The sequence below is a fragment of the Schistocerca cancellata genome, chromosome 1 (genome assembly GCF_023864275.1).
Source record: "Schistocerca cancellata isolate TAMUIC-IGC-003103 chromosome 1, iqSchCanc2.1, whole genome shotgun sequence".
Lineage (NCBI taxonomy): Eukaryota > Metazoa > Arthropoda > Insecta > Orthoptera > Acrididae > Schistocerca > Schistocerca cancellata.
In genome coordinates, this window is record NC_064626.1 from 802,877,201 (window position 1) to 802,892,809 (window position 15,609).

The 15,609-nt window shown below is 39.1% G+C and overlaps 1 protein-coding gene across 1 annotated transcript in view; it reads right to left on the bottom strand.

Annotated features, from left to right (window-relative positions):
• The window catches only part of LOC126187939 (pre-mRNA-splicing factor RBM22-like), a 46,532-nt gene that overhangs the window by 15,329 nt on the left and 15,594 nt on the right, over positions 1-15,609 (bottom strand). Inside the window, exons 3-6 of the mRNA XM_049929310.1 lie at positions 15,099-15,152; positions 2,303-2,566; positions 1,237-1,466; positions 828-971 (exon numbers count right to left, since the gene is read on the bottom strand). Of these exons, the coding sequence (XP_049785267.1) occupies positions 828-971; positions 1,237-1,466; positions 2,303-2,566; positions 15,099-15,152 (692 nt within the window). The remainder of the gene's footprint in view (positions 1-827; positions 972-1,236; positions 1,467-2,302; positions 2,567-15,098; positions 15,153-15,609) is intronic.

The following is a 15,609-nucleotide window of genomic DNA, read 5'->3' on the forward strand; positions in this document are numbered from 1 at the left end:
CCTTTGAATTAACTTTACAGCTCTCTTTGTTTTTGTGCTAACTTTCTAATACTTTGATTGAAATTGGTGACCCCTTCCTATCTGTCATTATCAACAGCTGGTTGCAGAGCCACTTTCACATCTTCAATAGTACTAATCCAAGCAAACACTCTGAGTCTGCACCAGTTCTACTACCCTTTCTGACCTGACAATTTCCCAAAAGATTCCATCATGCACTTATCTTTGGAGTTCCTAATAAACAGAAATCCCTCCTCTTGTGCCAGTCAACAGACCACTGAAATATTGGACAAGTTGCAACAAGTAATTAATGCTGGAAACTCCTCAAATTTGCTGTTGATGTATGAGTGTAAAGGAACAACTGGCAGCTTCTGTCTGGATATCTGCAACCTTGCCACTATCTGCCATTCATCCTCGAGTGTGATCGAACCCACACAGTCAAAGATAGGGATACAAAGGAATAACTGAGTTACCTGAGATGGTACAGATGTTACCCCAGGTGCCCCATCATTGTCATAGTCCAAAACAGCACACTAAAGTCTGTAAACCAAAGCCAACCCATGTTCTAACTGTTTGCTGACAGTGGCCAACTACCCTCCACATGTACACAACAAATACAGTTCCTTGGTAGCCCCCCCCCCCCCCCCCCCTCTGTCTGTCCTTTCCTTCTTTCTAAGGGATATTTTATACTGTAGTCTGCCCCATCCTTATGGATTGTGGGCTATGGATTTTTTTTAATTTACAACTTGTATGTCACAGAAAAATAGAAATAAGTGTAAACCAATACAGTCAATGTCAATTTGATGAGGCATTTATAAATTAAAACTCACCACAATTCTTTCTCTGTGAGCTTATCTCCCAGGTTGCCAATGTACAAAGTTGTAATAGTCTTATCTTCTGGTGGTTCTAGCTTAGGCATTGCGGAGGCTCTACGCATAAGTTTTTCTGCAACTGGGTCATTAATTCCATAGTACCTGTTCAAAATTCAAGAATAATTATTTCTGCAATTGTCTTTGGCTACATTCAATTTTTAAAAATGATTTAATCTTGTTTCTACTCACTTAGACATCAGTACATGAGCTCTTCAACTTTTAAAGCCTTCTTCATGAAAACAATCGTACAATGTGTCTCAAATGCATAATTTTTGTTGTTGAAAACTTATCATGGAAAGGTTTTATATAAACAGCAATCATTGATTTGCATAATACCCTAATTTGACTTCAAAGAATGCAAAATTACCTGTCCTTAATATTCTGATCAGCAAGTGGATCATCGGGGTCAGTAGGTTTCTCATGACGATATGGACACTCCTCACCACGCTTGCATTCTCCTTTCACCCAGAACGAGCATATATGTGGCCTATTCCGCTTATAGTAAGGGCTTGTTCGAGCCAATTTCATAAGCAGATCACTGGCTGCTTGTGACTTTCCCACAGCACCAGCTGGAGTTGTTGCATCAATCTTTCCTAACTGCAGAGCGGTAATAAAATTATAAGCAATTCACAGTAATGAAAGTGATTACAGCTAATTTTAAAAGGGGTGCTAAATAAAAGGTAGCTATTTACTATTTTTCTACTCTAGTATAAAATACTACAATGTTTCTTGAGAACAACAGTTGATGTCGGTTTTACTAAACAAAAACGAAATAGTCGTGCGCATGTGTCTGACAACATTTCTGCAACAAAATGACATGCGAAGAATCATACAGAACACCAAGTCAATTTACAATGAGTGGTTTGTTGCTTCGAATCCTTTATATCCTTACTAGCTTATGAAATGTTACAGCAAAAATGCCATCGAAAAGAATCAGTACTATCAAACATATTTAAGAGAATCAAATATCTAGGTAGCTCTGAGCTCAAAGAAACTGGCACACATGCAGTGTGTACAGATTCAACTTAATTTTTATTACTGTTTATACCAGATATACTAACAAAGACTGCACAATTCAGCATGTCAGTGTGTTTGTGATGACCATTGATACAACACATTTGTTTAGATCTGGATCATCAATAAGCCAATAAGATACTGTTGGAATGAAAGCAGTTACATAAAAACACAGCAGCAGTTAAGAACATGGAGGAAAAGTGAAAGAATGACAGTATCTGCAATACACAGTAAACAGCAATTATACCAATTTTGGAAGTTATCTTTTTTGTGTGTAAAAATTCAAAGTATAGAAGGCTGCAAGGTATATGAAGCGAACTGTAGCTTGTGTTGTGAAGAATAGAAATTTAAGAAACAGGCCTTAAAAAATTATCATAGAGTTTCTTCTCAAAATATAATGCTGAACACGCATACATTACCTCCTTATCCATATTTTGAATATAATATTCTTTGTTGACATCTGATCGAGGGAGGTCATCCTTAATACGCAGGGCTGCATCCCGAACTTGAATTGGTAGTCCATATTCTAGATCAAGTAGGCACGTTTGGCAGACGTTCTTCAGCCGACTGCATGTCTGGCACACCTCAGTTTTTTTAAAACGCATGCGTGCTCCAGGGCACCAGCGAAAAACTGTAAATGGGCGTGAACATATCTTGCATTCTTTGCCATATCGTTCCTTTGTCTGAAATATGTTGAATTTCAATTTGTGTAAGATTTTCAGGGTACAGTATAGACAGATAAATTAATTACTTCCGACTTCTGATGTCTCAAGTGATCCGGACAAACAACACTTCAGCAAAAAATTAAAGCAAGCCAATACACAGCAATGAGTAAGTAAAGCAGACATCATCTGGAATATAGATTCAAACACCACAGTGCTTTATCAAACCCGGTTATGTATGGAGTAGTATACCCTTCCCTACATCTCATTCAAGAAGCACCTCACCTGGCCAGTCATTGACGAGGCCTATAATTTAACATGGAAATGGAAGAACTACGCAAACAGGGGTTATCAGTATAAACACTAATGTGTCTTAATCACAAAATAAAGTGAGTCAGGGACGCAAAAGAAAGGAACAATAATGTTTACCATCCTGTCGACAGAGAGGTCATTAGAGAAAGATTGAGCACATGCTCTGACTGGATAAGGACTCTGACCAAGTCCCCTTAAAGGAACCATCATAGCATCTGTTTTGAGTGAACTAGGAAATCACAGAAACACTAATTCTAGAAAGCCAGATCTGTATCTGGATCTCCCTACTCCCGTATGCAGGCGCAGCTCAGTAGAAAGATAGTTGTATGATGGACTTCAAAACCTAAGAAATGGGTAAAAAAAGTTTCTCAACAGAAATAATAAAATATCATACTGATGAAAAGATGTTACTAAAACTTTTCAGTATTTTGACATAATACATACTTTTCAACTTTAGATGCGAATTTCAACTGCAGAAGATGATGAGAACAGATGTTGCTGAAATACTGGTATTTTAAGATTTTAGTGATACCAGCCAGCAAATGCCCAACAATAAGTATTTTTTAACATTCTGGGAGATTCAACATATGTAATGTTTACTTTTTGCATAAGGGATGGATGAAAAAAGTTATGTTAAATATTTGAATTAATTCACATCATTTATCTGTTGAAATATAAGTTCCTTTGTGGGTCCTTCACTCTCATTCTTAACTTTCTATGTGAAACAGGAGACAGAATCATCAACTGAGAAATAAGTGATGTTCTTTGGAAAATAAAACACAAATTTATTCAAAGCATTTCATGAACCGTATGTATGGTAATTATTCTTCACTGCTCCCCTTTTCATAGCCACAGCATCTCTTCCCACAACTATTCCTTATGGTCTCCAACAACTCAACAAGATATGTTCCCAAGCACTGATCCCCACATCCCAGATACTTCCATAAAATTTATATTCATATTAAATGCATTAACTACAAACACTACTGCCTTATAACAGCTGTCACCCACTCCTGGTTGGAAAGTCATTAACTGGTTGGATGGTTGGTGGTTAAGGAACTAAATAGTGAGGTCATTAGTACCTCAGTACATTGGTAGTGCATATGGAATTAGTGACGTCTGCCACGAATGTGTTCTTATGATGAAAGTGTATAGAAGTGGTTAAAATGAAGACACTGAAGCCAATACTGATGTCACAGCTGGGAAATAATTTACAGATAATTATGTGGACTGGGCTAGTACTAAGTCAGAGAGGATGAGGGATATTCTAGCATTCCTCTATACGAGAGAAACCGTGCCTGCGTCTGACCCCCACCAACCAGATTTAGGGCAAAGACTATTACAGAGCAAAGAGTGCCTTTTAGTCAGGAGATTCAGAATAGTAAAAGTGTGAAGACTAAAAATGTACTGGACATTAGTTGGACAGCCAATCATGAAAACAAGATGAGAGAAATAGGCAAGGCACTTGATGGGTGACCTCAGGTCTTTGCATACGACAAGAGCTGTCCCATCCACAGCTGTCTCATTCCCTGATCAATTAGCATCAAAGTATTAAAAGAGCAAGAACCACTATTCAACAGAGCACAATCCCTAAAATTGCAAACAGGGTGTGGCAGAAAGACTGTGTCTAAACGCAATTAAAACAGAGTAAAACAGGGATGAAAGAGGCATTGGAAAAGGAGGTAGAGTCAAGGGTCCTCAAGACCCTTGCTGCGCGTGACACCCCAAACCCTACCACCCCACCCTGTCACGAAGGCCCAACCACCCCACCCTGCCCTGAAAGAAGAGGAAAATCTTATAAAAGAGAATACTGATTTTGGTTGGAGAGATTGGTGAGAAAGAAGTGCTTTCGTGGCAGGGGAGAAGGATAATAGGTCTCTGACAAGTCCAGCATGGTTGAATTTGGATGCACATGGTTGTCACACGTTTTCTCATGTGAAATTTCCTGATTTCCAGTACAGTTTTAGCATTTTTCCCTGAAAAATTTTAAGGTCTCAAGAGTAAGTAAAGACACGCACGCACTCTCGCACAAAAAATGACTTCTGTATTTCTAAACGTGTGAGCAAAAATCTTAAGTACCACCATCCACATCTTTCATAATGAACTGTTTTTAGACAGAGAAAGCAAGCTAAATGGTATGTGGGTGTTTCATTAAGATAAGTGGTGTTATTTTATTTCAATAAAACGAAACACATTTGGTGACAAAAATGAGCAAGACGGATTTAAAATACCTTCACTGATTTCAGAAATAACCTCAGAAAAAAGTAGGCCTCTTGAAAGAAGTGTGTAAGGTGGGGAAAAGTTGTGTAAACCAACATTGTAAGTGACTGTCAACAAAATATTGGTTGTACTATGTTCATTATTGTCAGTTATTACACACTGTGTTATGTCTATTACTTTACAGGTACTGTGTGGTTTTTCTTTCAAGAACTAAATGAGTATATAGACTTCAAATTGCCAGTGACTTGTCACAAATTATTCTTCTTATCATCCATACTTTCTAACATACAAACTACTTCCAAAGTGAAAAAATGTACTAAAATAAATAAAATGTCTGTAAAATGGCACCTGTACAATGTACTTGCGGTGAGACAGTCACAATTCCTGATATCCATTGCCTGTGGTCTCTGACCTGCCAAGGAGCACCACAGTCCTGGATCCCTGGATGAACTTAAAAACTCCACTACATTAAGCAGACACGAACATACCTGGCTTGAAGGTAGACCGGTGAGACTAGACCTGATGGGTAGGGCCTGTACATGAATGGGAAATGATGGGCTTCAGATCGGCAGGCCCGATCCATTAGAGGTACCCACAGAGATGGCCTGTAGGTCTGGCCCGTCATCGAAGTCTACTCGTGCAGCCAGCTATTCAAGTGTCACAGACACCATGCTAACAAAATGAGACTGTGGTGAACAATCCATGCACCAGATAACTTGCGTGAACACTATGAGAATCATTACTAATGAGGATAGGGAGCAGCTCACTGTAAAGATGATTGCTGAGGTGCAGAGAGGCACATAGAAATGCCAATCACACTCTCACAACCAAATTTTTGGCCATAGCCTTTGTCAAAAAATGAGGGAACACACACATTCACACTATCATTCAGACACAACTCATGCACACATGACAGCCATCTCCGGCTGCTGCATCAACAGTCTCTGATAATCAGACCCAAACAAACTACTCCTCATGCCTCCCGCCTCTTGTCAGCAGCTACTAGGCTAGTGGCAAGAAGACTGCAAGCTGAGGGGAGTGGTAGAAGGGGAAGAAGCAGTAAGATTGAGGGAGTAGGGAAGCACCACACATAGTTAACTGCACTCAGCCGGTGATGATGCAAGACATCTCAGTAAATAAACAATTTCATCTATTCAGACAAAAATGAGATTTTCCAGCTTTTTTTCACATTTCACCGATACATTTCAAATTCCATGATATTCCCTGATTCCAGAACTTGTTGAAAACCTGGTGTAGGGCTAAATGTGGAGCCTTTTGATAGGACTGAAACTTCTGTGGAGCTGAGGTTTTGGTGGAAAGGTTAACGACAGTGTTACAGGGATGTTTCCACTTTGGATTTGATAGAGAATTGGTAGGGAGTTGTGGAGTGATGTGCCAAGTTGAAAAGGTCAGTTAGGCAGGGTCTAGATGCTAAGAGGGATGGACAAGGAGGAACACTCGGGTAGCATAGGGGTTGGATAGTGGTGCCCAGAGGCGGGAGTAGGATGTCAGGAGGTTGGACAACTTATGGATGTGGTGTCAGGAATGTTCCTCCAGGTGCTGGAGGTAGGTGCTAGGCGCAAAGTATTCAGATGACAATGCTTAGCACAGAGGGCTACAAAGAAGGGGCATTTGACCTGAATACAAGCTACTGTACATAAAGTCTTGCAACCAAAATGTGTGTGTTGCTTGGTACATAAAATAAAACTACAGGTTTGTCTGGTATGACTGATGAGGAGGCAGCACAGGATGGTAGATTCATTATGGAAGGAACAGGAGGGAGGAGAGCCATTCAGCAATAGTCTCCTTGATAGTAAGAGTTTATTGGGAGGGGGGGGGGGGGGCGTAGCCCACCATATGTTGTTCCCACTCTTGAGTCTTATTTGCACCCACGAAGTCACACTTGGTATTGTCAAAGTGAACGTGGTGTGCAAAACAGTTGGGGAGTTCATTCCGTTGTGTATCCACAAAACCTGGAGCCCAGAAAGAGATAACCAAGCAGACCGTGTGTGTAAGGTAAGACACAAGGTCATGAACACCAGATATCACCAGGTGACGAGAGTAACAATAATCAGTGGCCTGGAGACAACTCAGTGAGTCACTACACGTTAAAACACAATCACAGGAGGCTTGGTCAATAAAATGTGGGGCTCTGTTAGTGGCCATCAGCTCTGCTGAAAAAACACTAGATGTTCTCAGCAATGAATGTCGTTCTCGAGTGCCATCCTATTCATGACTTTAGAGCCATCAGCACAGCTGTGAGATGCATTCCTACGGTTAATTCCACCAGAGTGTGGATATCAGAGGATCAGTGCCCCTCCATATGCAAAAAGAATGTGATAATTTGTATGAGGAGGAAATTCTGTTCCCTGCACCCACTCCAGCACTACACAGACTTCTATTACACCAAAGTACCCACAGTCTTTTTCCCTCCTCCACTTTTCCCCTTTTCTGCACCCCCCCCCCCCCCATTTTCTAATCTCCTGACTGAACCTAGCTGCCCTACCCTGTGACCACGTACCTGTTTGCTCCCTCAAGCAGCATTTTACCATCCTCACCCCTACCCTGCTATCTCCCACTCCCTGCACCAGCCTCCTCCTTACCACTACCACCAAGATTACTTCTCCTGTGATGCGCAGTTGCTCACAGTCCAATCTCAGTGGCCGGAGACACTGCTCACACAAACACACAGGTGTGTGTGTGTGTGTGTGTGTGTGTGTGTGTGTGTGTGTGTGTGTGTGTTATATTTGCATAAATTTGTGTGTACTTTATAAGAAGGTCTTTTGGCTGAAAGCTCACATGTTTAGCAGTCCCTGTTGTTCCTGTCTGTGACTCCTCAACATCTCAACTACATGGAGAGCAGCAATCATTCCTTTTCATAATACTGTTATTATTCCATGCTGGATTTTCCATTAAATCGAAAAGGGAAGATATGTACATAGTCTGTTAATTCAAGAGATGCTCAATAAGTAATGCAACACTTTTTCTGAAGCACGTTGGTTGCATTCAGGATTCCAATACACCATGTTATCCCCCACTCTTTTGGCTACAAAACCTTGTCTTTTCAACACAATCTCTGTTCAATGTGACAGCAATATGCGACCTTACTGGGAAGGCCCATATTTCACCACTCTACTGGTACACATGGAAGATTGTGTCAAGAAGCTCGTGATAAATTAATGGTGAGCAGTGGAGGGGGTGGGGGGAGGCAGCATACCACAACATTCATATTACTGACACACTTGGAGATATTAAAATTTGTGCGTTACTGAACTCAATAAAATTCAATTTCAATGCTACGTTAAAAATGCAGAATTCCCTGAGATTTTATAAAATTCTCGAGATTTCCCCAGGTAACATATAATTCCCTGAGAATTCTAGGCTTCCTAGAAGAATCACCACATTGTAACAGTATAATAAAGTTTCCTGAGCTCCTCTCGGATGTGCAGATTTGTGTGAGGCCTTGCATTATTATAGAGAAATTGGTTCGCATTTTTGTGTTGACGAACACGCTGTCCACATATTCAACACTGTGGAAGTTGTAGCTGTGTGCAGCCAGCTGGCACAACCTTGTTGGGGTGACGACAGATGCCTCGGCCAATGACTCATCATGCTTTTGTTCACTCCAGGCATTCTGAAGCACCTGCGAATATCTGACGCTCTGGTTTTCCACATATAACCCTCAATGACAACTCTGCTTGGAACGCACCTCTGTTGTAGATGCTATTTTGAAGGCTATGTATAGCGCTGCCGCCTATCAGAATTTCATTAAACTATAGGGGCTGAAGTGGGAATATTCCATGATGTCCCACAACAAATTCTAAATTTTTTCAACCAAAACTGGCTGAGAAAAAAAAGTTTTGCATTACTTACTGAAAGCATCTCATAGTAATTTCGTGTGGCTCACGAACTCTAGCAAGTCTTCCAATTAGACAGCACTTCATGTCCATACTGGACAATATTGACTTCATCCATGAAAAGCAAATGACAATAGTTCACACAATCATGACAATGGTGTCTTGGAGCGAGGGAGCAGTGAAGGTCAAGCCAATACTTTTGATCATGTAGTAACAGGCCATGCTGCGAGAGACATTAGGATAATGAAACCAAATATAAGCAACTTGACAGAAATGACTTGCACTCACCTGCAAATAGATGGTGATAACAGCAGCACAAAAACAAATACGAGCCACGCTATTGAAACAATGAACACAGTTGAGAAACCCTCACAGAGAAGTGAACTACGAGTGACAATATCCGAATCAATCTATTAGTGAACATCGTATCAAAATCGGTACAGTATTTCCTCAGATCAGCCTTTACAGAGAGAAAAATCCAGCACGGAACTTTTAATTTATAATACGTATGGCTGATTTCAAGGAGTTCTGAACGTCATCATCAGATGCAATGTCATGGTTTTCACAATGGCAGGGGACTTTAATTCATCATAGTTCAGCCCATTTGCATGAAATATTTATAAATTATATACACAAACTTTGCTGGTAAAACAGAGCACCTATCAAAATCACTACAGCAGTTCCCGAGATTAGCCTGAAAATACACACAGAAATGTGGCAGGGGACTTCAACTTCTATACGTATAGAAGCGAATGGAGCAAAAGACAGATGTATACAAGAAGACAGATTGTACATGGAAAAGAATGTTGGGAGACTTCCTGAATTCCTATCATCCCAACTAGAGTGCACGTGAACAGGACCATAACTACTGACAACATTTTTGTTCCATTTTCATTACTAAAGCAGCATTCCATTAGTAAAAGATTTTATGGCTTTTCAGACCATTATGCAAAAATTTTAACATTAAAAGGAATTTGGGGCATGTGAACTCACACCCATGAGCACTCACATTCACACACAAACTACTTAGAAATGTTAAACCAGTAGCAACAGACTTTTTTAAACCTCATTAAAGAACAAGAATGGCAAGATATTTACAATGCCTGCGGCACAGATGATAAATATGATACTTCCCCTCTAATAGTACATTTAAAACAGGGTACTAGAACTAATAAGCAACCTGGGTGGCTGACTAATGTGATAAAAGTATAATGTAGACAACATAGGAATTATATCAAAACATTAGAAATAATCACAACTGAGTTGCAATAGCCCATTACAGAGGTTCATGTAATGTGCTTAAAAAAGTCATTATGGAGGCAATAAACATGTGGTATGTAAACAGAATAGCTCATTCTCTGGATAAATTTAAAGCAATATGGTCAGTCATGAAGGAACTGTCTAGCTAGTAGTACAATGTCAAAGACATAAAGCCAATACGTAGTAAAGCTGTTTTTGTTACTAATAAGTCAGACATACATAAATTATTTATCAATCATCACTTTCTGGATAGGTGAATCAAATAAAAACTGAGTTTCCATAGGGAATCATATACCCATCTTAGAAACTGGCTTTCTAAGTGCTAGCTGAAATACAGCTTCATGATCTTCTAACAAGTTTCACAGATATGATGGCGTAGCCAGCAGGATACTAAAACACTGTGCCGTTTATGTTAGCCCTGTACTCAGCCACATCAGTAATTTTTGTTTTAGGAATGGTCAGTTCCCCGAATGATTATAGTATCACATAATGAAACTGCTTTATATAAAAGGAGAAAGGCACAAAATAGACCATTTTAGACCTAATACTATCCCATCAGTGTTTGCAAAAGTTATGAAAAAGTTCTATACATATGGGTAATTGATCATTTAAGTTCACACAATTTGCTGTCAAATGTTGTTGTTGTCTTCAGCCCAGAGACTGGTTTGATGCAGCTCTCCATGCTACTCTATCCTGTGCAAGCTGCTTCATCTCCCAGTACCTACTGCAACCTACATGCTTCTGAATCTGCTTAGTGTATTCATCTCTTGGTCTCCCTCTACAATTTTTACCCTCCAATACTAAATTGGTGATCTCTTGATGCCTCAGAACATGTCCTACCAGCCGATTCCCTCTTCTAGTCAAGCTCTGCCACAAATTTCTCTTCTCCCCAATTCTAGTCAATACCACCTCATTAGTTATGTGATCTACCCATCTAATCTTCAGTGTTTTTCTGTAGCACCACATTTCAAAAGCTTCCATTCTCTTCTTGTCCAAAATATTTATCGTCCATGTTTCACTTCCATACGTGGCTACAATCCATACAAATACTTTCAGAAACGACTTTCTGACACTTAAATCTATACTTGATGTTAACAAATTTCTCTTCTTCAGAAACGATTTCCTTGCCATTGCCAGTCGACATTTTATATCCTCTCTACTTCGACCATCATCAGTTATTTTTCTCCCCAAAAAGCAAAACTCATCTACTACTTTAAGTGTCTCATTACCTAATCCAATTCTCTCAGCACCATCCGAGTTAATTCAACTACATTCCATTATTCTCATTTTGCTTTTGTTGATGTTCATCTTATATCCTCCTTCCAAGACACTGTCCATTCCAAGTCCTTTGCTGTCTCTGACAATTACAATGTCATCGGCGAACCTCAAAGTTTTTATTTCTTCTCCACGGATTTTAATACCTACTCCAAATTTTTCTTTTGTTTCCTTTACTGCTTGCTCAATATACAGATTGAATAACATTGGGGAGAGGGTACAACCCTGTCTCAGTCCCTTCCCAACCATAGCTTCCCTTTCATGTCCCTCGACTCTTGTAACTGCCATCTGGTTTCTGTAAAAATTGTAAATGGCCTTTTGCTCCCTGTATTTGACCACTGCCACCTTCAGAATTTGAAAGAGGGTATTCCAGTCAACATTGTCAAAAGCTTTCTCTAAGTCTACAAATGCTATTAAAGTAGATTTGCCTTTCCTTAATCTATCTTCTAAGATAAGTCGTAGGGTCAGTATTGCCTCACATGTTCCAACATTTCTAAGGAATCCAAACTGATATTCCCCGAGGTCGGCTTCTACCAGTTTTTCCATTCGTCTGTAGAGAATACGCGTTAATATTTTGCATCTGTGACTTATTAAACTGATTGTTCAGTAATTTTCACATCTGTCAGCACATGCTTTCTTAGGGATTGGAATTATTATATTCTTCTTGAAGTCTGAGGGTATTTCGCCTGTCTCATACATCTTGCTCACCAGATGGTAGAGTTTTGCAGGGCTGGCTCTCCCAAGGCTGTCAGTAGTTCTAATGGAATGTTGTCTACTCCCGGGGCCTTGTTTCGACGTAGGTCTTTCAGTGCTCTGTCAAACTCTTCACGCATATCATATCTCCCATTTCATCTTCAGCTACATCCTCTTCTATTTCCATAATATTGTCCTCAAGTACATTGCACTTGTATAGACCCTCTATATACTCCTTCCACCTTTCTGCTTTCCCTTCTTTGCTTAGAACTGGGTTTCCATCTGAGCTCTTGATATTCATGCAATTGCTTCTCTTTTCTCCAAAGGCCTCTTTAATTTTCCTGTATGTCGTATCTATCTTACCCCTACTGAGAACCTCTGGTTCTTTCAGTTTACCCAGGTCCCATCTCCTTAAACTCCCACCTTTTTGCAATTTCTTCAGTTTTAATCAACAGTTCATAGCCAGAGTCCACATCTGGCCCTGGAAATGTCTTACAATTTAAAACCTGGTTCCTAAATCTGTCTTACCATTATATAATCTATCTGAAACCTTCTAGTGTCTCCAGGGTTCTTCCATGTATACAACCTTCTTCCATGATTCGTGAAACACGTGTTAGCTATGGTTAAGTTATGCTCTGTGCAAAATTCTTCAAGGCGGCTTCCTCTTTCATTTCATTCTGTCAAATGCACAGTTTGGTTTTGGAAGTGGTTTTACAACTCCCCCTCTGAATGGGCTAAACTAAAGGCTGTGAACATTGTGAACATTACGCATCTTTGATTTATCTACAGTGTTTGGTTGTCTTGATCACAAAATATACTACTGTTTCATATGTCTTCTAATATGACAGGTGATCCTAAAATATTTCGGTTTGTGACACTAACTTGGTAGTGAGAGATATTAGTGCAAAATAGGTAATGTATCAAATAGTACACTTCATGAATTAAAGGAAATAAATCAAAGCTAAATCACAGTAAGACCCTGTTTTTATAGTTTCTAACACAGGATTCAGCTAAAACTGACATTTTGATTACACAGACTGGGCATGTTATTAACAAGTGTGAACAATCCACATTCCTATATATTCAGATAGGTGGAATGCTGTCGTGGAAACCCCATGTTCAGGACTTGGTTCAAAATCTGAATGCTGCTATATTTGCCATTAGTATAGTATCTGCAATAAGTGATAGTCCAACATGAAAATTAGTCTACTTTGCTCACTTTCATTTGCTTTTGACATATGGCATTATATTCTTGGGTAGCTCTTTCCACTCAAAGGGTATTTTTGGCCCAGAAATCGGCAGTTTGAGCAATATGTGTTGTAAATTTATGAACCTCATGTCAACTCAGATTCAGAGGTCTGGGAGTTCACACACTGATCTAGCATTAAATACTTTCTCTAATGTCATTTTTTGTCCACAATATGAGCTTATTCCCAAGAACTCTCAGCTTTCACTCAGTTATTATTAGGCAGAAATTCAGTCTGCATTTGGATTCACATGTTGTCTTCGCCTCTTGTACAGGAAGACGTACAGTACTCTGCTGAATCCATTTTCAATGTGTTACCACAAGAATATAAAATATCTTAGCATTTTCATATCTAAATTGAAGAATTTCCTTGTAGCTCTCATCTTTTATTTTGTGGGGGAGATCCTGGAAAAAATTTAAGCAAATTTTTGTGTAATATTGATAATTATGCTAATATATTCCCAGCAACTTCTTGTGTGCATAAGATTTTATTTTATTTATTATAAACTTTTCTGGTGTTATTTCGTGTACTGACTTGTTCCATGACCATGAAGATCGATTCCGCAACCGAGTTCTAGGGAACTAGACATGTAAATGAAATAAACAAAAATACATTTCTTATGGCAGAGTTTTAGGCCTATTTTTAACCAAGGCAATACTCAGTTCCTATTCACTCACATATTCCACATTGTGACTATTGAAAAGTGGATACTATTTTTGCTGAGGCTCCATGATCACCCTGTATATAGAGAAAATAACCTGCTTTGCCAGTCACTGTGTCTAGAGGTGGTCCAAGAATTTTTTTCAGTCAATTCTGTCCCATGAAGCAGATCTTGATGCTTCATTTGATGGTCACAACAGATGACAATTTGGTCAATGCAAAATACCTTGAAATGGTAAAGATGAACAGCAGTGCAGTGTATATCTCAAGTAAACTGTGCAATACATTTTACTTTTCTGGGTGCATCATATCTGACTGCGTGTAATATAACATGGTAGAGTATGAATAATAAAAAATTAATATAGGTGGATGTCGTCATATCAGTATTTTTGCTGCACATGTGACTTACTATATATTACTTATACTTTTGTGCATTCTATCACAGTGATCCAACACTGCTTTTGAAAATGGTCTTTTCTTTTCACATCAATTAAAACTGATATCAAGAAATCTCAGTTTTTATTTATGTACGTATAACTTATAATTGAAGTATGTTTTTGTTTGAATCGTAAATGGGCCTACACGTGAATGGAGATTTTCTGCAAGATAACATCAAGTTCATTTGATAAATTTATTCAGAAGTCAGTTGAGAGAGGCACGTTTCCTTTTGACTGTTTTAATGAGAAACTGAGAACTTCTAGTCTGGCATAATCATATTTAAGATCTCTATGCACAGTATTCACAGCATGCTGTCAGCATTGACAGAATTAAAATATCTGAAACTTATTTGTAATCATAGAAGTAATTGCTGCTAGGGCGACAAACTGAAATAAAAGAGGAAGAAAGACAAAATGAGAGCAAAAAAGGTCATGAATAACAGCTTTGGCCATACTAATGATGGTGAATTTTTAACAAACAATAGCAATGTTAAAACAGAAGAACAGGAAGACTACAATCAATACAAAATTGTTACAATAAAAGTGCACGTAGAGAGATTAATGCAGCAAGTCAATGACACTGTATACTCACCATTCTAATGTATGGATTATCACCCAAACATGTCTGGCACAGGATAGGGAAGTCCTGCAAACCACAAAAACTGCATCAAAAATAATGTCAGCAGCTCACTGATTACAGAAATTCATTTACAACAGAACTATCTGACTAATACTTAATGTGGCAACAAGTGCAAGTGTGTAGAAGTACATACAAAATTAGACACTGGCCACTTGCGTGACAGGGAGACAGGGAGAGGGGGGGAGAGAGGGAGAGAGAGAGAGAGAGAGAGAGAGAGAGAGAGAGAGAGAGAGAGAGAGAGCGAGCACTGTGCTTGTGTGAAAGTGTGTGTGTTTTCTACTGCAGAAGAAGGACTTTGTCCGAAAGCTTTAATATTTGAGCAGTCTTTTCTTTGTACCTTCCTGCGACTCAATGCCTCATCTGTGTGTTGATTATCCTTTCCGTATTATTGTTAAAGTGTTATGTTCTAGTTAATATATCAATTATACTTTTGCAGACAAAGTACATGTGGTTTTCTTTCAAA